Below are 25107 nucleotides of genomic sequence, written 5' to 3'. Positions count from 1 at the left end.
CTCCGCAAAGTTACTCCGCGGGTAAAACACCTATATAGAGTCTAACTTTCCCGCCGAGAGCAGTTCTCTGGGAACCAGAAACGAAAGCTAATCTCTGAGACCAGATGTTTGACTCCTTAAAGATTCTCATGGAAAGCAGGCTTAATTGGCAAATTCTTAGCAATTATTCTCGCACTCCTGCGCGAGGCTGCTTCCAAACCTCTCTGTTGTTTACAAAACTCATGGCGAGAAAACACTGGAGATGTAGCCTCAGTATTTGTTTGACATACTTCTGGAACATAATCCTCTTGCAGGTGCAAGGTTCCCAGATCTGGCTGGGAAGAATCTGTCTGGGAAGAATCCAGTTCTGACTGGGAAGGTAAAAAACCCAAGTTTTCTTCTTCATCAGGCATCACAATGTCATGAGCAGGACTACAAGGCCCATGGGTCATCACACTTAGTGTCCAACACCCTTAAATCAATATATAGCATGACTGCCAAAATTCATGCAGATAATAATGAACATTATTATTTTCAATGGGAACAACAACTGAGGCACCAAGAAGAGGTTATAGCTTGTTCCCTCCCCCCCCCCCATCTTTTTGAAATGTATTTGCCGTGCAATGCTTTTGACATGAAATAAATAAATAAAGCTTGTACAAGAGGCCCTAAGTGAATACAGGTTGAGCATCCCTCATCTGAAATGTTTGGGACCAGAAGTATTCATTTTGGAATACCTGTCTTTAAACATATGTACATAATGAAATATCTCGGGAAGAGGACACAAGTCAAAACATGGGACTCATTTATGTTTCATATACACATTATACACATGGCCTGATGTCAATTTTATTCATAGCATTTTAATAATGTCCATGACACAAACGTTGTGTACACTGAACCATGAGAAAGCATAGGTGTCGCTATCTCTGCCCCCCATTTGGACAATTCTGATTTTGGAGTATTTTGGAATTCTACATAAGGGATGCCTAACTTGTATCTGTGTTTGTATATAAGGACATAACGATAGATTTAAACAAATCTAAACAAGAAAATTCATTTCAGTTTCACAGACACCTTATACACATAGCCAAAAGGTAATTTTACATACAATATTTTTACATAATTTTGTGCTTGAAACAAAATTTGTGTACATTGACCCTTCCGAAATTAAAGGTGTCACTATCATCGCTTCTTATGTAAACAATTCTAGATTTTGGAGAATTTTGGAATGCTGGATAAGAGATGCTCAATCTGTATTTTTAATATGATTGTTTATTGAGTTGCTTTTCAATGTTATTATTACCATAAATGTGGAGGGGTGACTGTATGCACAGCCCATTGACTGCATTTTCCCATTCCTGTTCCAGGCTTTCTGTCTTCAGTGTTGTGTGTGTCTCAACCTTGGATTCTGTATAAGCAGAATGACAGCTGAAGGCACTGAACAAGGTTGTTAATTCCTTGACTGCTCAGGTCACGCTTGGTTATCTCAGCCACCTTAAGTGAACCCATCTGCTCTGCAAAGCCCAGTCTCTTTCCCCCTGTAGCTGTGGGTTGCTGGATGGGGATTGCCATTCCTCACTCCCTTTCTCACCCGCAAGATTCCAGACCTTGTGTTGCAACCAGGAAAATACTTTGCAAGCCCAAGGGGTTGCTCACTTGTTGATTTATGCAAGCTTTTTCAACGAAATGCTCATCCTGTCACCAGAGGCTATACATATGTATTCTGTGCTTAAGCAATACTGCTGTATGAGAAAGTGGATGTTTGGCAGCAAACAGACATTTGGGAAACTCATAATGTAAGAAATAGGTCCTGTCCTTAAGAAGACATAAAACAGAAGGTGGGCGAGATGATGAGAGCGAAAACAAGGGCCAACCAGCAAGCAGGAGCAATACTTCCAAAGGATCCGGGAATGAATTGAGTTAGAATAATGCTCTGGAATAATGGAGGTACAAATGATAACTTACTTTCGTAGATACATATCTGCCATGAGAGTGAGTAGAAAAGACCTTTCCAAGCTTTTTTCACAGCAGTGGTTTCCAGCATCACAGAACAATTAGCCAGAGCATGGAAAAGCTATTTTTTGGACAACAGCACTCAAAACACAACTGTTAATAAGACTATTAAACTTCCTTTGTTTAGCAATACAAAATTGTTCATGCTGGATTAGCTCCTGGAGCCAGTTGGCCATTGCCAGTTCATGCTAACCCTGTTCGTCAGAGAAAGATATGGCCATTTTGAAAGCTACATTTTGCTTTAACCCTGCTTTAAAGGCCAAAGCAGAACAATATTGGATGAACAAAGATTGCTAATCTCTAATGGATAGAGAGGAAAGCAGAAGACTGAAGAGAAAAGAAGAAAAGGAAAATTGGCCTGGGCCTGTCTAGAAAGAAGCATCAATTTAACATAGATGGTTTTCCATAGTGGTGTCCAAAAAGGCCCTGTATTGGATGTCTTCTGCCGCCCAAAGCTCTTAAGTCATGGACATGGAGAAACATTCTTTTCAGGAATAGAAAACTCCACTTCAATTTGTGGGATTTTGCTCTGTAAAAGGGTGCAGAACTAATGGGTATTTTCTACTCTAAGCATTCAAAGAAGGGTTACTTTTCATCCCCATGCTTATAGAATAGGAACTCCTTGATGCTGCCTTTTTGCCACAGTTCAAATGCTTTGCACATTTTTATGATATTCCAAGCCTTCTGTCCTAAATACGAGATCTCTCACAGACATCCAGCCCGTGAACCACATATCTCTTTCCCCTCCCATCATGCCACCTACATCTGCTTGCAGTCTGTGCTACTGACTGCATACCTTAAGCCAAATCTGGTCTAATCTCATTTGCTGAGTCTCTTTCCTCACTCTGAGCACCTACAGTTACAGGTGAGGGATGAATTCAGAAGGCAGGTCAGGTTTCTGCAAAGAGAACATGAGCCAGCAAGTTTCTTTCAAAAGACATCTGGAAATGGAAACTGGGATTCTTTTAACCACCCAACGTATGTACTTTGGTGGACCTTCATGTCCATAGGGACTGCAGCTACAGGTTTAATCAAATCCATTTGGAAAAAAAGTATAAAAAGCAAACCTTGATTTTACCACATACCAAGTGCTATGCTCATGTTTATGCACACCCTACCATATCACAAATTATCTTTCTCTCCCAAAGGAGTTGTACACCGTTGAAAATAAGTGATGGCATTTTACTACACCACTGATATAATGGGACTTGAGAAGCCATACATTTCGGTCTCCATAAGAGATCATGGAGTCTGAGGGCCCACTCTTATATAAAGCATAACACCTTATCCTTGCCATTTAGTTTTAACTGTAGAATGTGACAAGGACAAAAGCTTTTTATAGCCTCCGTGTTAGTGGGGCAGTGAACTAACTCCATATTTCAGACCAAACCTGAAGCGAACTATGTGAAACTACCTTTGGCATAGGGCTCAGAAGTTTGGGATGCTCTTTTAAAATTTGGACTGCAGTCTGGATTGGATTTACCACACCTCCAACACACCAACATGGACACCATGGTGGTGGTGGTGGGGGGGGGGGGGGGTCTCCAGCTTACTTGCTAATAAGATTATGAGGAGCTTTAATTCCAACCCTTGGCCTCTGAACAAAGGTTCATGGCAGGCATGGGCAAACTTTGTCCCTCCAAGTGTTTTGGACTTCAACTCCCACAATTCCTACCACCTCCCCCAGAAAGAATTTTAGGAGCCTAGGAGTAATTACAAAGTCACCTATTTCACGTTCTCCCACATTTGCACCAGATATACCTGTGAAGGTAGCAGTATAGAGAGAAAGGCCTCAACAGTCTTCTGTGAGACAATACAGTCCTTTAGTTAGTTTGGTTTCAAACCAAGGGTCCAAGTATGGTTGACTGCTGCAACCTTCTGTCTCCTAAATATAGATCTCCTGGCCTTGCAGTGAAAACAACTTCCTGTCCATTGGACCAATGACAAAGTCTATCAGTATTGTTTCTGGGCAGAACAGGAGATGAGAGATTGGTCTAGTTATATTTCATGGTGACCCACCCATGTCCTTATATACTGAGCCAATTCCTTACCCAAACATACTTGCTAAACTTGTAAACCTTGTTTGTCTAAATCTCGTTCTCTATAGTGGAAAGATTCTTTGGTTATCTCCAGCTTTGAGTTCATATACAAAAAAGAGGAGGAGGAAATAATATAAAATTTGTTCCACCCCAAGCAAATATCCTATTTTGGAAATGCTGAAATTCATTTTTCTTCTAGACAAAACATGTGTTTCGAAAAGATACAAAGTTTTCAGCCCAATGGCATAGTGAACTCTTGTTTTAAAAAAGCAAAGAAGAATGGAATATCTACAAGAAAACTTCTCTTACCAGACCGTCACAGTTGCTAACAGCAACGGAAGCTCCTGGTATATCCACAAGGTCCCCAATGTATGCACAGTTGGTCCACAGCAATTCCTTTTTCCATATTTTGTCTGCGACAGTCTCAGTTTGAGCAGAAGTTCCATTTTTGGTTTCCACAGAATCTTCATACCATTCCACTATGGCACCAGGAGCTATTAAGCGTGTGTTAGGTCTGAGTCTAAGGTGGAATTCCTTTCCAAATGCAGACACATTAAAGTACAATTGCTTGGGGCCTGGAGATACATCCCGGATGGATCTCCTTGAATGGCTTGCAGAAACAATATTGGAAATATAACTTCCATCTGCAGTGGTGCTGACTGGGGTTGCTAGGACATAGTGCTTTAGTTTGCTTCTTGGTATTCCTGCAGAAGGAGGCAGAAGAAAGAGGAAGGTTAGAGATTATTTATTATTATTATTATTTCCATCATTTCTATCCCACCCTTCTCACCCGAAGGGACTCAGGGCAGCTTACAAAACTAGCAGAATTCGATGCCAATACACAACAATACAAAATAATAAAACATAAGCAGTTAAAAACAGATTAAAAACAATACAAATACTTGAGTCATTCATCCACAGAACCTTGTACATAAACCTTAGTCCAGACCGGGTCGAAGCCAACAAAACTTATTATTTGAACACTTGCTCGCATAGCCAGTTCTTCACTTTCTTTCTAAAACTCAAAAGCGATGGAGCCTGCTGGATGTCACTAGGGAGAGAGTTCCACAGATATATATGTAAATATTCAGTTAGGTCAGCTGGCATAGTTACACTGGTGGGCACTGGTGTAGAAACCTTTAAAGCAATGGTTCCCAACCTTTTTTTGACCAAGGCCCACTTGACCAAGGTCCACATGACCGGAGGACACTTTGACCAGGGACCACTCTCCAACAGCCTGCGCCACAGCCCGGGCTGTGGCGCAGGCTGGTGAGCAGCCAGCTGCAACAAATCACTCTGACCAAGAGGTCATGAGTTTGAGGCCAGCTTGGAGCCTGCGTTTGTTCTATGTTAAGGCATTGAATGTTTGCCTTATATGTGTAATGTGATCTGCCCTGAGTCCCCTTCGGGGTGAGAAGGGCGGAATATAGATACTGCTAATAAATAAATAAATAAATAAATAAATAAATAAATAAATAACATTAGTACCAAAAGGGTTAAAAATCATTTTTGGTCAACTTTAGATTAAATTTGGTTATTTGGGGTGCTGATTCAGAAAATTGCATTGGATAGACCACATCAGCTCTATTTTGTGATACAGAACATATGCCAAGCAGTGGTTACCATCTGCTTGCCCACATAAAACCATATTTAATAATCTAGGGATGATGTGGTTTATCCAATGCAATGGTCAGCTCTGTGGAAAGAAATGGAAATAAAATAAAATAAGAGGAAGGAGGGTTGTGGACCCCCTGCCAAGAAGCAGAAAATTGCATTCCAAGCACCCCCGACAGATGGCCATCCAGCCTCTGCTTAAAAGCCTCCAAAGGAGCCTACAGCACAGTCCGGGGCAGAGAGTTCCACTGCCGAACAGCTCTCACAGTTAGGAAGTTCCTCCTGATGTTCATATTTTTGTTCTCATGGCCCACTGGTGGGCCATGGCCCCCAGGTTAAGAACCACAGCTTTAGAGAGACAGGGATTCTGTTTCAGGTCAACAGCCAACTCAGGTTCCCACTGCTTACTTCCCTAGTACATGTCCTTACCTCCCACACTATGACCTGGGATGAAATACTTGCTGCTGCATGTTTTATGAGTGCAAGCATTGCGCTGAGTGCAAGCAGTGCCATTTGACCTTCCTTCATTGCTTTGCTAACCAGTGAACCTTTTGGGCTGCTGGCACACTGTACACGAAAAGCACTTTAATACCATTTTATCTGCTATGCCTCTGTCCTATGAAATCCTGGGATTTGTAGTTTATTGAGATGCTAGCACTCTCTAAATACACTGCAATCACAGGACTGGTGTCCATAGTTTTATTTATGCATGGCCAACAAAAATTGTTCTACCTCAGCATGTTCTAGATCAGGCATGGGCAAACTTTGGCCCTTCGGGTGTTTTAGACTTCAACTCCCACAATTCCTCACAGCCAGTAGGATGTGAGGAATTGTGGGAGTTGGAAGTCCAAAACATCTGGAAGACCAAAGTTTGGATGTTCCTGATCTAGATCCTTTTATGTGACTATGGTATTCCTGGGCCCTCTATCTTGATAGGGTTCACTATTATCTATGAGTTTCATGTGTCCGTCTGAAGTCTGGGCATGTATTCCCCTGGTATTATACTGTATTTCAAAAGAATTCCATAGGAAGGAGGCATGGCGATTAAAGTGGTACTAAAGTGCTGTTATTGTCTAGTGTGCACGAGACTTATGCTAAGTAAAAATATGAAGAATGTTGCAGTGATAAAGGAAGGAGCAGAGGCCTCCAGAATATCTCAGAAATAGAAAATGTCTCTCTAGACATGTTGGATTTACCCAACCCTGGATAGGCTCTCTATCTTTCAAGTTCCATTGAGATTAATGGGGTTTTATCACAAGGAAATAGATATGATATTGCAAGTTAAAAACACTGAACTAGAAGCGTGGGAAGGAACTACAAAGATACTTCTCTGAGAACAAAAAAGCTGGCTCCTTTTCTTGAAGTTTCAGTGTAAAAGTAGCCTGTTTAAGAGTCCTGTCATTATTTCCTCATATTTCAACATGGAAGCAAATGCGCTTCTTAAAAGAGAAGAAACAGCTGCCTACAAGCAGGTGGGATGCAATAGGAGGAAAGAGAGAAAGGGGACAGACTAACAAGATTGCTTGCAGTCAGCAAGCAATGAACTGGAAGATGAAATTGCAAAAAAAAGTCCTCAAAGGCAATTAAAATCAAATATGATATGCTTAAATACTGATGACTTCCAAACTTCTCAGTTGACTTCCTCCATCCAGTTTCCAGAGTCTGCTGTCTATGGAAATGCAATTCCACCCGCCTGCTAGCAGTTAGAAAGAATATTTTCAATATTTGTCAACTCTCCCCAACACACAAATCTGTACCCACATAGTCAATTATCAGGAATGTCTGGCTACACTAATCTGAAGCGTTTCTAAGAGTCAAAACAAATAGAAAGCAAGATAAGGGTGAAAATGCTTAGCACACACATCTGAAATTCTGGAAGGCATAGTTGATGCCAATGGAACATCCCAGTAAGGGCTCTGGATTGCAACAGAAGGAATTTTTAAAACTCCCTAATTTTATTTCCTGCTACAGCAGCAAAACAAACATTTATATAAGAAAGTGCATCACATCCCTATAGGAAGGACTCCAAAACATATAATTAGTTAAAAAGGAGGGATTGTCTAGAAAAGTGTTGTTTAGTAAGATTCTGGATCATCAGGTTAAAAGAAAAAAGAGGTATTCTACCAGACCACACAAGTTGGCCTCATTGACCTTATTAGAGCTAATTGCAACTTTCGAACAATTTGTTTCAACTTTAGTTTTTTGTTTGCTTTTTTTTTTTTTGCAGGTTTATGGCTTGGAACTATAAATAAGAAAAAGAAACAAAGACATTCAGCTATGTTTCCTAACCTGAATATTTGAAGAATCAGACATCCAGTAAAATGTATACTTTTGCAAAAGTAAGGACCAATGCGTTAAGTAAGGGGCCGGGCTGTGGCGCAGGCTGTTGAGCAGCTGCAATAAATCACTCTGACCATGAGGTCATGAGTTCAAGGCCAGCCCGTGGCGGGGTGAGCACCCGTCAATTAAAAATAAAAAATAGCCCCTGCTCGTTGCTGACCTAGCAACCCGAAAGATAGTTGCATCTATCAAGTAGGAAATAAGGTGCCACTTATTTAAAAAGTGGGGAGGCAGGTTTAACTAATTTACTACCTGGAATGAGGAAGTGCCATCAGAGTGGATGATGAAGCAGCTGCTCCCCCTGTGGCCAGAATTGAACATCCCCTCAGGAGAAGGTTAAATTGCCTCTGTGTCTGTTTGTCTCGGTCTCTGTTTGATGTGTTTATGGGCATTGAATGTTTGCTCTATGTGTGTATAATGTGATCCACCCTGAGTGCCCTTCGGGGTGAGAAGGGCGGAATATAAATACTGTAAATAAAAATAAATAAATTAAGTAGAGCTTATACCTACAACAATGTGTAAGAGATTGCAATTGACTTAATATCCACGTCTACTAGAAATGCAGCCTGTAATGTTATTCAAGAGGATCTCCAAATGGATGGCAATTTCTACAGGATCTCCTACATTTATTTGTAGTATGTCCTCTACATCTGTAGTTCTGTCGTAAGGCCTAGATTGCTATGAAGATGAGCAGCCAGCAAGTGGGAAAGCCCACAGGTCTTTGTATTTGGAACACAGGAACCATATCATATCTACTGACATAGTTCAAGAAAGATATCTACGGCTGGATTGTGTTGAGATGGTGAAAAGATGGCAAAGGATTTTGAAGCTGAGCATGTGAATCCATGGAACACTATTGAGGGAATAGTATACTGTACACTATGGAGGGTTTCCAAGATCAGACAGGAGCTGCTCTTTTAGAGTATTTGTGCTATTAAGACTATATAATTATTATGAAATCTAAAAGGCCAGGAGTACGGCTTCCCCCTGCAAACAAGAAGAACAACTGCCAAGATCTCCAAAGGGCCATTCCAAATTCTCCAGTTGATTCACTACTAAATGGGGAGAGGAAACCTCTGTAAGAGAAAAGGTCTGTTCTCTGCCCCGAGGGAGCTGTCAAGTAAGCTCACACACAGCCTTTGCTAAGGGCAGCCGGCCAATGTCATTTGGAGAACCGAGAAAGCCAAACTCATGTCAGAAACTCATCAGCACTATCAGCATTCTCTCACCTCCTCACTTGTAGGACTGGTAGAATTCGAGAGCAGGGATTCAAGAGGGCTATGCCAAGAATGCTTTGCAGCACAAAATGCTATCCATGCTCCCAAGAATTTTTTTCCCTCTTACCGCAACAGCTAAAAATATGCTCTCTTTTTTATTGTTAGTAAGATGTCATCGGATGATGTATGGGAACTGGGCTGTGCCTTAAATTATATATTCAACTGAAAGATGCTGTTACCCTGTATTCTTTTCCAGGAATAACCATACTCCCCCTTTTTTTGCAGGTCATAGTATTCCTCTAGATCAGAGTTTTCCAAACTTTGCCACAACTCATGAGTGTGTTGGCTACAATGTGTAGGTGTGTCATGTGAATGTAAAGAATGTGAAATAAGCAATAAATCAAATATTTAAAAATATAACTGAAAGGTTTTCATGAGATATGTTGTGTCACCATACACTTTGTTGTAATAATATTCATGTATGTGGCTGTATCTCTTATAAAGGGTTGGTTTAACATCTGGTTTGCTAGTAAAGCTGAACCACTATGTTGCAAAACATTGCATGTCTAAAAAGCTTTCCACCAACATGAAATGCTTGGAAAGTTCTGCCCTAGATGGCCATTAGGTTCTAGAAAGGCATTCAGCATGAGTGCCATATCTGTGGGGAAATATTCCAGAATCTACTATAGAAACAATAAGCCATGAATAAGCCGTGAATCCTCTTGTAGATCCTGTTTTATGGTCTATGAACCCCTTGAGTGCTGGTGAGAGATACATGAAAAAGAATCCTGCTCTTGAAGTTCCACATTTCAGGAAGGGTGATCATTCCAAACCCTTCTCCGTAAGATTCTTTGTAAGGATATGCTGGGGAGTAAATCTGGAACCTTCTCCAAAGAAACCATGTGTTGCAATACTGTGGTATGGCAGTTTTCCAAAGCAATAATTCTCTCCTGGTATAACTTTTCAGCAGCTGGCATCTCATCTCCAAACTCTGGAGAATATACAGGTTGAATATCTTTTCTGAAATCCAAACTAGTCAGCCAGGTTAAATCATAATTTTAAACTTGTGTCTTTTGTTTTAATCTCTATTCCATATAATTTTATAGAAATATGTTTTCATATGTATATTTTATAGAAATATCTTTTGATATGTGCATTTATAGAATCTTCATGTGGGTAAGAACTATAATTATTATTGACACAAACACAGAGTATGACACAGCAAATGAGATATATATGCCAAATTTCATATCACAGTATCACAAGTCAAACACTTCCCTAGTGTTTAGAACTGGATGATGATGATGATGATGATGATGATGATGATGATGATTTGTCCATAACAGTTGCTGAGATACTGACACGTTTGCTTTTTGATGGCTCAATGTACACAGCCCCTTTTTCATATACAAAATTAATACACATACCGTGTATTAATTTATCTTCAGGTTTTGTGTGTAAGATATATGTGAAACATAAGTAAATGTCATGTTTGGACTTGGGTTCCATCTCCAAGACATTTCACTATGTATGAATATGCAAATGCAAATATTCCAAAATTCAAAACAACCTGAAATCCAGAACACTTCTGGTTGCAAGCATTTTGGATAAGAGATCTTCAACCTGCATTATGATTGTGGCAAAGAGCTCTTGCTATACATATCTTCTGTTGATTTTGGAGCCTTGAAATATTATTTTTAACTACAATTCCCATAATCCCCTGACCAAGATGGCCATGGAAGTTGTAGCCTAAACACGTCACTTTCCAAGTTTTAGTATGTTCAATCTTCCTTCTTTCAAGGACATCTCTCCTACATGCAATGAGTTGGCCAGATGCTATTCTGCCATTTTTCATAAAATCTACACTGTATAATTATTACAGTTTGGGATCACTTTAACTGCCATGCTATGAAATCCTAAAATGTGTAGTTCAGTGAGGCACAGACATGCTTTGGCAAGGAAGGCTAAAGACCGTGTAAAACTATAACACCCATGATTTCATAGCATTGAGAAGTGGCAGTTAAACTGTTGCTAAATTGCATTAATTCTACAATATAGATACACTGTGAAAAAGTCACCCAAAATCAGAAAGAGTTGGGCTGTGAAGTACAGGCAAGAAAAAAAGTCAAAGAAAAGTTTTCAAAACTTCCAAGATTTTGGGAGGAAAGCTTTGCCTGATAAAGTTCTCTCAGAATTAGTTTAACCCTCCATTACGAGGGGTTAAAACCTTGAGAATTTTGCTTCAAAAGACTAGCCAGCTGGCTTGGCAACCTGTAAGATGATGGGGGTTCGCAGTTCATGAGCAGCGAGCAAAGAGGAATTTAAAACTCTGCAGAAACTCTGTCCCAACCCACCCTTCCACAGTTACACAGAAAATGTCACGCCTGTTTAACACATGTAGAAGAATTAAGAAACCACAAGGCAGCCTCACTGCAAAGCCACAGGCATTTTGTTAGCTTATCTGCCTACACTTCTCTCTCCACATGAGTGTTGGGAATCTGCAATACTGAAACTAAGTCTCAGCTCTGAACAAAGCTCTTTCATGTCACGATAAGGCACTCAATGGGCATGGTGGAGAATCTCACTTGGTTATCAGGGAGAGCAGAGTAAATGCAAAACAGATGCATTGACCGGCCTGGAGTTCTTACTTGAGTAGAGAGCTATTATAATTGTTTCTATGGAAGGTGAGCCAATGAACAGCCAGGATAAATTGTTCAGCCACACTGGCTGTTGCCTTTGCTCAACAGAAAGGATTATGAAAGATTTCTTCTCCAGCTTTGAGTTTCCTCCATTATACAAATCCCCAGGCCCTATTTGACAGTTGCTTGTGGCTCAGCTATCAAAGGCTGTATCTACATTTACTCAATTGTGGTCTAGAGCTGTCCAGCATGTAGGCATGGGAGCATCCCCAAAGCCTTTTGGTGTCCAGCTGACCAGCTGGGCCAAGAGCATGTGAAAACACTGCTTGTTCCACCAACTGTGGCAGAGCCTTGCTGGTGACATTACTTCTGATGGATATGACCAACAAAAGTGACATCACAGGGAAAGCTCTGCTTCTAGCAGGCAAAACTGCAGTGGATCTGTTTGACATGTGGATGCTGGATTGTACCAGATCCAGTCCTATCTAGCTGTTTCCACCTCAAAAACACTAGGATCACTCTGAAGCTTCCTGGAATCTCTGGAGTACACTGTTCTACCCCTTGAACTGGGTAAAAGACTAGATGCAATGCTTCAGCTATGAAACCAGCCATACGTCATATGGACTTCTTGCAAGAGCTTCAAGGTGAGTCTGTTTTATTTAGTCTGGTTTCAGTTAGCTCAAGGTTTAGCATTGACTGAAGGTTACCAACTCTTCAAACAAACATACATTTTCCAGTTTCTTGTTCTGGACGTTGTGCAAAGTGCCCAAGAGCCAATGTGGCAAAGTGATTTAATTGTTGGGCTATGACACCAAAGACCAAGGTTTGAATTCAGGCCTGGAAACCCACTGGGTGACAGTGGACAAGCCACACATTCTGTGTCTCAAAGTGAAGGAATGGCCCTTCTGAATAAAGGTTGTCCTGAAAGTCCTAATGGATAGCGTCACTATATGGAGGGGTTAACTTTTAGGTAGCCTTGTGCCGACAGGACTGCTGACTTGAGGGTTGGGTTGTTGGCCTGAAGGCTGCCGGATCGAATCTGGGAAGAGCACAGATGAGCTCCCTCTGTCAGCACCAGCTCCCTATGCAGGGACATGAGAGAAGCCTCCCACAAGGATGGTAAAACATCAAAACATCCGGGCATCCCCTGGGCAACGTCCTTGCAGACTGCCAATTCTCTCACACCAAACTTGCAGTTTCTCAAATTGCTCCTGACATGAAAAAAGCTTTTAGGTAATTACAATCCCACAACAGCCAGAAGCATCCAAAACATTCCCTTTATTCATAAGGGTAAGCAGGGTGAAAGAGGCAGGGAAGGTAACTATTGGCTATTTATCTCATTGGGTACACTTGAATTGTATTGTTGTGAGAGGACATTTTTTTGTTTATCCCTACATAGAAGCTGCTCAAATTCTCTTAGGATGTTGGTTGTCCTTTCCTCACTTTTTACATGACCCGTTTGCAGATTTATCTTCCTGGGATGCTTCAAGCGACTAGACTGAATTCAAGAATATATTTAGCCCCAATCCTTTTGATTTTCTTTCCTATGACTTTTATTGTAATCTTTTATATCCATGCCTCAAACTTTTTATAAATTTGTTTTATGGAAATGACCCATCTTTGATGAACTATGCAGTGTAGGCAGAATAAATGAATACACAAAACAGAAGAAGAACCCGCTTGTATCAGACCAACCTGCTCCTCCAGCCAGGAACCCAATGATGCTTCTGATCCTAGAGACAACCCAAGATTATCCCGACTATTAGTATTAACCTCAATTAATTCACCTAATGCAGTTTTTAAGCCCCTTTTGCCCCAACCAATATGATCATAGTTTTCTGATCTTATCCGCATTTATGAGTTTATGCTCCTCACTCTGTCTCTCATAACTTCGCAGGATTATGATGAGGATAAAGAATGGAGACAAAGAGCAAATGTACTGGATTGAACTCCTTAGGGAAACGCAGGATATAAAGATAATACCCAAGTAACTATGTAATTGGCATGCAGTTGTCTAAATTTAGAGGTCTGCATGCAAATATTTCTTCCAATGGAAGAACATTTTAACCTCTCCCCCCCCCCTTGTTAATTGTTAATCCTAGGTAGAGACACATCACAGACATTATGAACTGGTATTAGATTTCTCTGTGTATGTAAGCCCTAGCAAAATATGCCCTCTGAGAATGTGCAGAATGTCACTGCAACAAAACCATTTCATCCCTTTTTATTTCAGTGTGCAGTCACTTTATCTGGACTGACTTGTGGAAACGACAAGCCTCTGACATAAATTAGCATCACTCATGAGACTAGATTAAAAGAGGCTTTGCAATTCAGTGACAGCCTAATGCTCTTATCAATAGTTAAAATGCAGGATCAATTACAAGAAACAAGATACAATCTAATGGTCTTACCTGTTTGAATAAGTTCTTCCTCAGCAGCCTGGAAAAAGAAATAGAGGAAAAATTACACACGTGTCAGTTGCGTTTTGATATGAGTATATTGGAGGAATCATATGCAATGGGCATTTCTGGACAGGTATCCCAAGCTCAGTAATGTCAGAACACACTCTGTTCAGCTTTCTGTTTCCAAAATCAGTCAGCTCAGACAGAAGATTTGCAAGTGACATACAATGCTAGCAACTGATGTTCAGTGAGTTGGTGTGGTATAGCTACTAGATTGTTGAATGGAAATTGGGAGATATTTGTTCTAATTTCACCTAACTGTGGAATTCACTGGGGCCATGTCTACACAGAAGTAATAAAGTAGACTTATCACTCAACTACTAAGGTGAGGCCATTTGATGCATTGCTGGATTTGAAGCATAAACGCTACATCAAGACATTAATCCAAGTCAGTGGTTCTCAAACTGTGTTCCAGGAAGCCTTTGGGGCTCTGTGAGAGGTGCTCAGGGGCTCCGCCAGTGCCCCACTTCCTTTGGGGTTTCTGGTATTATTATTATTATTGTTATTATTATTATTATTATCATTATTATTACTATTATTATTAGAAAGGCTGAATGGCCATCTGTTTGGGGTGCTTTGATTGTGTTTTTCCTGCATGCCAGAAGGGAGTTGGACTGGATGGTCTTGGGGGTCTTCAACTGAAATACTGTTAAGTTTATGTTAATTAAAATTGTTCTTCATTTTAAATATTGTATTTTATTTTATTTTTGCACTGTGTTAATTAGTTCACACAAGCACTCTCCATCAATCTGCTACTAGCCTGGCCCATGCCTGATATAAGGTAAAGGTAAAGGTTTCCCCTGACGTTAAGTCCAGTCGTGACCGACTCTGGGGGTTGGTGCTTATCTCCATTTCTAGGCCGAAGAGCCGGCATTGTCCATAGACACCTCCAAGGTCATGTGGTCGGCATGACTGCATGGAGCGCCGCTACCTTCCCACCAGAGCGGTACCTATTGATCTACTCACATTGGCATGTTTTTGAACTGCTAGGTTGGCAGGAGCTGGGGCTAACAGCGGGCGCTCATTCCGCTCCCGGGATCTGAACCTGGGACCTTTTGGTTCACAAGTTCAGCAGCTCAGCGCTTTAATACACTGTGCCATCAGGGGTCCCTATATACACATTAAATATAATATAATATATATAAACATTTCTTGCGGCTCCATGATAAACTTTTGATTCAAAAAGGGCTCCATGGTTGAAAAAGTTTGAGAACTCTGATCCAAGTTTATGGAATGTAGGGTTTACTCTGGAGCTTCCAGGAAACTTCACAGTGATCCTACAGTTTTGGAGATGTGAGCAGTTGGATCTGGCTGGAACTAGCATTGTCCATATCACTAATGGATCCACTTCTATGCTTCTGTAAGCAAACAGCTGGTGACGTTGTTTCTGGTGATATCATTTCTGGCACTGAACCATCTGACCAGAGGCTTGCTGGTGTGATATCACCAGCAAGCCTCTGGGAAAAAGATGCTTCCTGGAAGTGAGGCAATGATTGTGCCCCAATGATCCCTTGGTGTGGATGACCAAAGGCCTCTGGGGATGCTTTGGAGCAACCCCAGAGCCTTTTACACTGGATTTTATCCAGTCAGTGTAGACATGACCTGGAGTCCATCACCTTCATGGAGCCTGACCTACTTCCTCACACCTTCCTTCCGCTCACTTTACCCCATGCCCAGGAATAGTGTTGCCTGTAAGTGAATAAACAGCTATTCCCCAATGCTCTAATAAGACTGCATAAATAATAACTTTCACATAAACAGCTTGAGCTAATAAACTTCATTTCTGAATGGGCCATTTTATGATATTGCATGGCTGTGCCAAAAAAAAAATAGTGTCTCATGGCTAAAGAAATACTTTTTTAAAAAGCTAACTAAACTTACAATTCCCAAGGGACACAGAGTGTGAGAGAAACGAGCAAAGACAAAATGCAAGAGGAATCCAGACTACTAGAAGTCGTTTATCCCCTTGCCCTAGAAATGAGCTTATGGAGAAAGATGGTCCAGATAGGCTGATCTCTGAATGGTAGCTCTAATTAAAATTACAAATGTTGACGGCAGGTGAAAAGCAATCATAGCTTTAGTCCCCTGCCTTCTTCATCTCTCTGAGAAGTTATCTCCTAATTTACATTCATAACAACTAACGTATAGCAAAAGAACAAATGCTTAAGGATAAACTTGGTCATACAACAAGCAACTTAAGCAAAGGCTTTTTGGGCTGTCATACAACTGATCACAAGCAAAAAGCTAGCACAGCTAGAATTGAGATCTTGCGTTTCAATTTGTCCACTGACAAATCTGATCTTTCAAATAATTTAATATAATAATTGTCAACCATCATTGCCTGCAGAATCCACACTTACTTGATTCATCTTGTGACTGCTTCTGAACCAATTGTTTTGCACATTTTTGAGTGGCTTCAAAACCCCCAAACACCAGTTTGACCGGAAACAAATAGGGGATAACAGAATGTACAGTCATCTCTCCATGTTTACTATTGTGACTTTTGTGGATTTGATCATTCATGGGTTTCATGTTCTTTTGAGCATTTCTTAGGTCCTCTAGTGTGACTCTACAGTCAACTTCTTCCTCTCATGCTGGAAGACCTAGGCATTTCTAGAGATCTTTCTAGGAATCACTGTAATTCTTTGGCTAGCTTCCAGAAGATGTTAATGCTGGAAGATCCAGGAATTCCTATTCCCAAAAATATCACTTTTCAAAGTCTGTGCTCATGCAAAAATGGCACGTCATGAGAAAAGTAGTTGAGTACTTATATCGTGATGAAGTTGGCGGATGTCATTTAAATGCACATTGCTTTCTAAGAACAATATAGACAGGATCATTGTTTTTAAAAAGCCAGGACAAATCTAAATCTGCAACATTCCATGGATTAACTAATTAGGACATCTTTTTTGCATTTCTTGCCTTCCGGATGCAGGGAGCCTTTCACATTTTGGGGCTGAACTTTTGCAGATTTGGCTTCTCTTCGGATTGTATAAATATGAACCTTTGCAGATTTGATTATTCATGAATTTGAGTAATATGTTCTCTCTGGGAATATGTAGGTCCTTCACTGCAACCCTATGGTCAACTTCTACCAGACATTGACTACAGAGCCATACTGGAGGATTTAGAGATTCCTAGAGAGAACATGTATCTAGGTATCCCACCCCGCACTTCCAACATGATCCTATGAACAACTTCCAGCAGAAGCACAAAAAGACCAAGAGATTTCTAGAGAGGTGTTATCTCTGGCATTTTTTGCAGAGTTGCTTCATTCTTAATCCCAGAGAATAATCTGCAGCTAGCATAGCACTGGCCAACACACATTTTGAAGACCTGTTTCTGGGTATATCTGACATGCTGATTCCAAAAATGGCAGCAGTTTTCCCCTATCATCTTTAGATACAGAACATATGCCATATACTAGCCTTCAAATGCTTGCCTATAGAAGACCATATCAAAGAAACTAGAGTTGATGAAACAGAAACAGGCCTAAAAATCAAGACACCAAGATGTTTTTTGTTAGGCTACGAATGGTCATACTCTCTGAATATCCACCGGTGAACCAGACCTATTGAAGGACTGAGAAGAATTCAGAACCTGGATCATTCTGGATGTCCTCCAGAAGTTCTGAAGATTTTACATTTAAGGGAGCCTCAACTGCATGAGTCAGAAAAGACATGAGCCTCCAGATGTGATGGGATTGCAACCCCAATCCCAACAGTGAGGGGTGCTTGAATTACAATCCAACAGTATCTGAAGAACCACATGGAACCTATTCCTGCTCCAGTGGAAACAGCACCATGGGATGTGCAGTTCAGAAACACCTGAATGATGGTGGAGCAGTGAGATTAATCATGTGTATATAAGGTAAAGGTTTTCCCCTGACATTAAGTCTAGTTGTGTCAAATTCTGAGGGTTGGTGCTCAGCTTTAATTCTACGCCGAAGAGCTTGTATTGTCTGTAGATACCTCCAAGGTCATGTGGCCGGCATGACTGCATTGAGTGCCATTACCTTCCTGCTGGAGCTGTACCTATTGATCTACTCACATTTGCATGTTTTTGAACTTCTAGGTTGGCAAAAGCTGGGGCTAACAGTGGGAGCTCACCCCACTCCCCGGATTAGAACTGCCAATCTTCCAGTCAGCAAGTTCAGCAGCTTAGTGGTTTGACCTGTTGCGCCACCAGACATTCCTCATGTGTATGTATGTATAACAATAAGCTAGTCTGAAGTTGCCTGGGACTTTTTTAGAATCATCATCTCAAGTTGACCATGGAAGAGCTGTCCTTCTTCTAAAACTTATGCTCAATGCCATCCCTATGTGCCATATTGTCTAGCCACCCTAGGAGGCAGTGGTCCCAATCCACCATTGTGTCCTCAGGTAAGTGCTTCTGAGGCTATGATAAGCATTGTCAACCCCATCACTATTCTGTGCGCTGAAACCAATTGCTAGCTCCAGCTAGAGTAAACCCATCAGATCAAAGGCATTTATATATCTATATTGTATCTATTCCATTGAGTCCCTGGTGGTGTAGCAGGTTAAACCACAGTCAGGAAGAACTTCCTCACTGTGAGGGCTGTTCGGCAGTGGAACTCTCTCCCCCGGGCCGTGGTGGAGGCTCCTTCTTTGGAGGCTTTTAAGCAGAGGCTGGATGGCCATCTGTCAGGGGTGCTTTGAATGCGATTTCCTGCTTCTTAGCGGGGGGTTGGACTAGATGGCCCTTGAGGTCTCTTCCAACTCTACTATTCTATGATTCTATGATTCTATGAGCTGCTGAACTTGCTGACTGAAAGGTTGGCGGTTCGAATCCAGGGAGCAGAATGAGTGCCCGCTGTTAGCCCCAGCTCCTGCCAACCTAGCAGTTCGAAAACATGCAAATGTGAGTAGATCAATAGGTACCGCTCTGGCGGGAAGGTAACAGCGCTCCATGCAGTCATGCTGGCCACATGACCTTGGAGGTGTCTACGGACAACACCAACTCTACAGCTTAGAAATGGAGAGTCGGGCACAACTGTACTTAATGTCAGGAGAAACCTTTACCTTTATCTATTCCATGCCTGTTGATTTTGCTTCCCTCTGTGAGGGATGGAAAGTGTGTGCACCACTACAAGATCTTTCTAAACTTTGGACAGAGCAGATCCAACAAGAAGTTCACATTCCCTATCTTTCACTTTCTGAGAATTCATTCTCTCCAGCCACATATCACACACACAGGCAAAGAAAAAGCCGGTGTTAGCAAAAGGCAAAAAGTGGGAAACAAACAAAGTTCTTTTATTACTGGACAAATTAAAACCGTAAGGCAGCTCAGGGTGACTTTTGCCAAGCGGTAATTCTGTGCAGGAGCCAGGCATAACATCACACCAGCAAAACCCAACGGGGGCTGGAAGAGGGATGGAGGAGGGAAGAGGTGGAAGAAAAAGAAGAAGAGGTGGAGGAGGTAAAGAATGAGAAGAGGAAGGAAGAGGGTAAAAAGAGGAGGAGGAGGAAGATAATGATAAAGAAGAGGAGGAGGAAGGAGAAAGAAATTGGTGAAGGAAGAAGAAAAAGGAGGAGGAGGAGGGAGAAGAAGAGGAGGAGGAGGAGCATGAAGATGTTGATAAAGAGGAAGAAGAGAGAGAAAAGACAAAAAGGAAGAAGACAGAAACAAGATGTGTTGTCAAAGGCTTTCACGGCCAGAGTCATTGGGTTGCTGTGAGTTTTCCGAGCTGTATGGCCATGTTCCAGAAGCATTCTCTCCTGACATTTGCACACATCTATGGCAGGCATCCTCAGCGGTTGTGAGGTGTGCGTGTGTGTGTGTATGCAGCTGTGGACAAGTCTACATAGGGACCACCAAACACAGCGCCCAAACACAAATCAAGGAACATGAAAGGCACTGCAGACTAACTCATCCAGAGAAGTCAGCCATAGCAGAGCACTTGATGAACTAACCTGGACACAGAATATTACTGGAAAACACAGCAATGCTGGACCACTCTCACAACCACTCATGTCAGACGACACAGAGAAGCCATTTATATCCACAAGCATGTGGCCAGTTTCATCAGAAAAGAGGAAACCTTGAAAATGAAAAAATTTGGCTACAAGCATTAAAAAAAACCTCTAAAATCAGGACACTAAATAAAGAGCAACACTCAGAAGATAGGGGAATTCCAGACATGAAACAATCAGGGCCAGCTAACACCTCCCAACAAAGGATTCCCCCAGGCATGAAGCAGCCAGGCCTTGAAGCTGCAAGGCTTTTCAAGGCTAATCAAGATGATTAGCTGCAACATTCATGCCTCAAACAGACAAGAGTTCTTTCTCCCACCCTGGAAATCATTCCACAGATATATAAACCCCACTTGCCTAGTTTCAAGCAGACCTCACGCCATGCATGGGCAGACTTCGGCCCTCCAGGTGTTTTGGACTTCAACTCCCACAGTTCCTAACATCCAGTAGGCTGTAAGGAATTGTGGGAGTTGAAGTGCAAAACACCTGGAGGGTCAAAGTTTGCCAATGCCTGCCTCATGCCCTCTGAGGATACCTGCCATAGATGTGGGTGAAATGTTGGGAGATAATGCTTCTGGAACATGGCCATACAGCCTAGAAAGCTCATAGCAACCCAAAGAAGGAGATAATTATGAATAAGAGGAGGAGCAAGGAGAAGAGGAGAAAGAGATGGTGAAGAAGAAAAGAGGGAGGAAGATCATGATATAAAGAGGGGGGAGAAGAGGAAGGAAGGTAAGAAGGTAGGGAGGAGGAGGAGGAGGAGGGAAGGGAAGGAGGGAGGAGGAGGGGAAAGAAGGAAGGAAGGGAGGAAAGAAGGAAGGAAGGGAGGGAGGAGGAGGGGAAAGAAGGAAGGGAGGGAGGAAAGAAGGAAGGAAGGGAGGAAGGAGGAGGGGAAAGAAGGAAGGAAGGAAAGAAGGAAGGGAGGAAGGAGGAGGGGAAAGAAGGAAGGAAGGGAGGAAGGAGGAGGGGAAAGAAGGAAGGAAGGGAGGAAGGAGGAGGGGAAAGAAGGAAGGAAGGGAGGAAAGAAGGAAGGAAGGGAGGAAGGAGGAGGGGAAAGAAGGAAGGAAGGGAGGAAAGAAGGAAGGAAGGGAGGAAGGAGGAGGGGAAAGAAGGAAGGAAGGGAGGAGGAGGAGGAGGGGAAAGAAGGAAGGAAAGAAGGAAGGAAGAAGGGAAAGAATGAGGAAGGAAGGAAGGAAGGAAGGAAGGAAGGAAGGAAGGAAGGAAGGAAGGAAGGAAGGAAGGAAGGAAGGAAGGAAGGAAGGAAGGGAGAAAAAAGTAGTAGCAGCCCCGAGTGCCAAAAAAGAAGCAGCCAAGTTTGGCAGAGGGCAGCGGTGTCTCTCCGGCCGTCTCCATCTCCCATCCCCGGGAGATCCGTGACCTTCCCCATCATCTCCTCCTCCTCCTCTTCCTCCGGGAGGCCTGTGTGTGTGTGTGTGTGTGTGTGTGTGTGTGTGCTTCTTTCTCCGCGGGACACTTACTTGGGCGCGGAGGGCCGTCCTGCGGGGCACCAGCGCGGCGGCGGCGGCGGCGGCGAGGAAGAGGAGGAGGCAGCGGAGCAGCATCCCCACGGGAGCCTCGGGCCGGCGAGCGGAGCTGCGGATGCCCCAAAAGAAGGAGCAGGAGAAGAAGAAAGAGAGAGGGAGAAAGAGGGAGAGAGGCGGGAGAGAGGCGGGAGGGGAACAGAGAGACCTGGGGCAGAGGAGGAAGGCGCCCGAGCGCGCTGCCCGCTCCCGGCGCTCTCTGTCCGTCCAGCACCGGGCCAAGGAGAGGGAGAGAAGCCGGAGAGGAAGGAGCAGGAGGAAGAAGAAGAAGAGGAGGAGGCGGAGGCTCCAAGAAGCAGCCTTTTGGGAAACAGCCCCAGCTGCCCGCGCCAGCTTCTCGCCTGCGAACCTGTCCGGCTGCTTAATAAAGCCGCCAAAGGAGGAAGAGGAGGAAGAAGAAGAGGAGGAGGAGGAGGAAGGAAGGAAAGCCCGCCCCCTCGGTCACGCCCCACCCCCCGGAGCAGAGTTGAAGGAGAAGTTTTCCCTTTCGGGGTTTGTTTTTTTTAAAATTAGAAACTTTCCAAGACATTCAAAAGAAATCCAGGCTGAGCATCCCTTCTCCGGAATTCCCACAGGCTCCCAATTCCAAAATTGTCCACATGGTTGTCCTCCTCCTCTCTTCCTCTTCCACTTTTCTCCCCCTTCTTCTTCATCTTCTTCCCCCTTGCCATCACGCTGGCAAGGAAGGTCCGCATAGTTATTTCATTTATCGTGTCAGAAGCGAACCCAGAATACAAGTTGTAATGTATTTGAAAACACACAGCTTGGCATGATACTAAATTTCCTTTGACTAGTAACTAGCCACTTGGAGTGTCTCTGGTGTTGCTGTAAGAAGGTCTTCCATTGTGCATGTGGCAAGGCTAAGACTGCATTGTAGAAGGTGGTCCCTGGTTTGCTCTTCTCCACACTCGAATGTCGTGGACTCCACTTTGTGGCCCCATTTCTTAAAGTTGGCTCTGCATCTTGTGGTGCCAGAGCACAGTCTCTTCAGCGTCTTCCAAGTCGCCCAGTCTTCTGTGTACCCAGGAGTCTCTCATCCGGTGTCAGCCACTGATTGAGGTTCCTGGTTTTAGCCTGCCACTTTTGGACTCTCGTTTGTTGAGGTTATCTTGAGAGTATCTCTGTAGATCTTAGCAGAGCGCAAGGGCAGATGTCTTCACTGTGTCTGATTGTGACCCCCAGGTTGTGCCAGTCAGCTTTCGTACAATGTTATTTCTAGCGCCCACATTTTGTTTGATAGTCAAGCAGTGCTTCTTGTAAGTCAGGGCACGGTCCAGGGTAACTCCCAGGTATTTGGGTGTGCTGCAATGCTCCAGTGGGATTCCTTCCCAGGTAATCCTCAGAGCTCAAGATGCTTGTCTGTTCTTAAGGTGAAAAAGCACATGTCTGTGTTTTAATTAAAGCAATGGTATTCCTCAATGGGAAACACTAAAGAATGTTCCAACTTTTGTACAGTGGTGCTTATTTCCCATGCCAGTAAGGTAATGCTCAAGATTCTGCAAGGAAGACCCCAGCAAGACATGGAGCGAGAGTTGCCAGATGTTCAAGCTTGGTTTAGAAAAGACAGAGGAACGAGAGACCAAATTGCCAATATCCACTGGATAATGGAGGAAGGCAGGGAGTTCCAGAAAAAACATCTATTTCTACTTTATTGACTATTCTAAAGCCTTTGACTGTGTAGATCATAATACACTGTGGAAAGTTCTTGGTGGCATGGGGATACCAAGTCTCCTTGTCTGTCTCCTGAGGAATCGGTATAAAGACCAAGTAGCACAGTGAGAACAGACCACAAAACAACAGACTGGTTCAGGATTGGGAAAGGAATACAGCAGGGCTGTATAATATCACCTGACCTATTCAACTTGTATGCATAACACATCATGAGATATGCGGGGCTTGACAAATCCAAGGCTGGAGTTAAAATTGCTGGAAGAAACATTAACAACCTTAGATATGCAGATGATACCACTCTGACGGCTGAAAGTGAGGAGAAGCTGAGGAACCTATTCACCAAGGTGAAAGAATAAAGTGCAGACGCTGGGTTGCAGTTAAACATCAAGAAAACCAAGATCATGGCAAATAGCCTGATTGACAACTGGCAAATAGAGGGAGAAAACATTTAGACAGTGACAGACTTTGTATTTCTAGGCACAAAGATTACTGCAGATGCAGACTGCAACCAAGAAATCAGAAGACGTCTACTTCTTGGGAGGAGAGCAATAGCCAACCTTGATAAAATAGTGAAAAGCAGAGACATCACACTGGCAACGAAGGTCGGCATAGTCAAAGCAATGGTATTCCCCATAGTAACCTATGGATGTGAGAGTTGGACCATAAGAAAGGCTGAGCAAAGGAAGATAGACACTTTTGAACTGTGGTGTTGGAGGAAAATCCTGAGAGTGCCTTGGACCGCAATAAGATCCAACTAGTCCATCCTCCAAGAAATAATGCCCAACTGTTCACTTGATGGAAGGATATTAGAGGCAGTCTGCCAGTCTGCTACCGAGCACAATTCAAAGTGCTAGCTTTAGCCTTTAAAGCCCTAAACTGTTCTGCCCCAGCCTACCTGTCCGAACGTATCTCCCTCTATGATCCACCTCAGAGGCTAAGATCATCAGGGGAGGCTCTGCTCTCAGTTCCACTCCCCTCATAAGTGTGATTGGTGGGGATGAGAGACAGCGCCTTCTCAATGGCAGCCCTTCTTCTATGGAACTCCCTCCCCAGTGAAATTAGATCAGCCCCCTCCCTCTTGGCCATCAGAAAAAATAACTAAAAACATGGCTTTGGGATCAGGCTTTTGGTCAATAATGGGAGCAGTGCAATAATAGACTATAAATTAATGTAATGATGACCTGGACTGGCCTTGGAATATGACCTGGATGATGTTATTTTAATTCTTGTTTTAATGTTATGTTTTAATTGGTTGGTTTTAATATTTTTGTATATTCATTGATGTATGTAATCCATGCGGGGACCCCGGTGGCTCAGTGTGTTAAAGCGCTGAGCTGCTGAACTTGCAGACCAAAAGGTCCCAGGTTCAAATCCAGGGAGCAGAGTGAGTGCCGCTGTTAGCCCCAGCTCCTGCCAACCTAGCAGTTGGAAAACATGCCAATGTGAGTAGATCAATAGGTACTGCTCCGGCGGGAAGGTAACGGCGCTCCATGCAGCCATGCCAGCCACATGGACATCTGTATCAAAGCACAGAATGTGTCAGTTTTAACAACCATTCTTCCCTCTTTGGATTCTTCCAGCTTTGTGCATACGACA

The 25107-nt window shown here is 42.9% G+C and overlaps 1 protein-coding gene across 1 annotated transcript in view; it reads right to left on the bottom strand.

The window, feature by feature from the left end:
* Nucleotides 1-22261, bottom strand: part of adamts3 (ADAM metallopeptidase with thrombospondin type 1 motif 3) — a 145969-nt gene extending 123708 nt beyond the window's left edge. The window contains exons 1-3 of the mRNA XM_062980867.1: nt 21778-22261; nt 14256-14283; nt 4344-4738 (exon numbers count right to left, since the gene is read on the bottom strand). Coding sequence (XP_062836937.1) covers nt 4344-4738; nt 14256-14283; nt 21778-21861 — 507 coding nt within the window. The 5' untranslated portion in view covers nt 21862-22261. The remainder of the gene's footprint in view (nt 1-4343; nt 4739-14255; nt 14284-21777) is intronic.
* Between the last annotated feature and the right edge of the window lie 2846 nt (nt 22262-25107).

Source organism: Anolis carolinensis, chromosome 5 (assembly GCF_035594765.1).
Source record: "Anolis carolinensis isolate JA03-04 chromosome 5, rAnoCar3.1.pri, whole genome shotgun sequence".
Lineage (NCBI taxonomy): Eukaryota > Metazoa > Chordata > Lepidosauria > Squamata > Dactyloidae > Anolis > Anolis carolinensis.
This window is presented reverse-complemented; position numbering and strand designations above follow the sequence as displayed.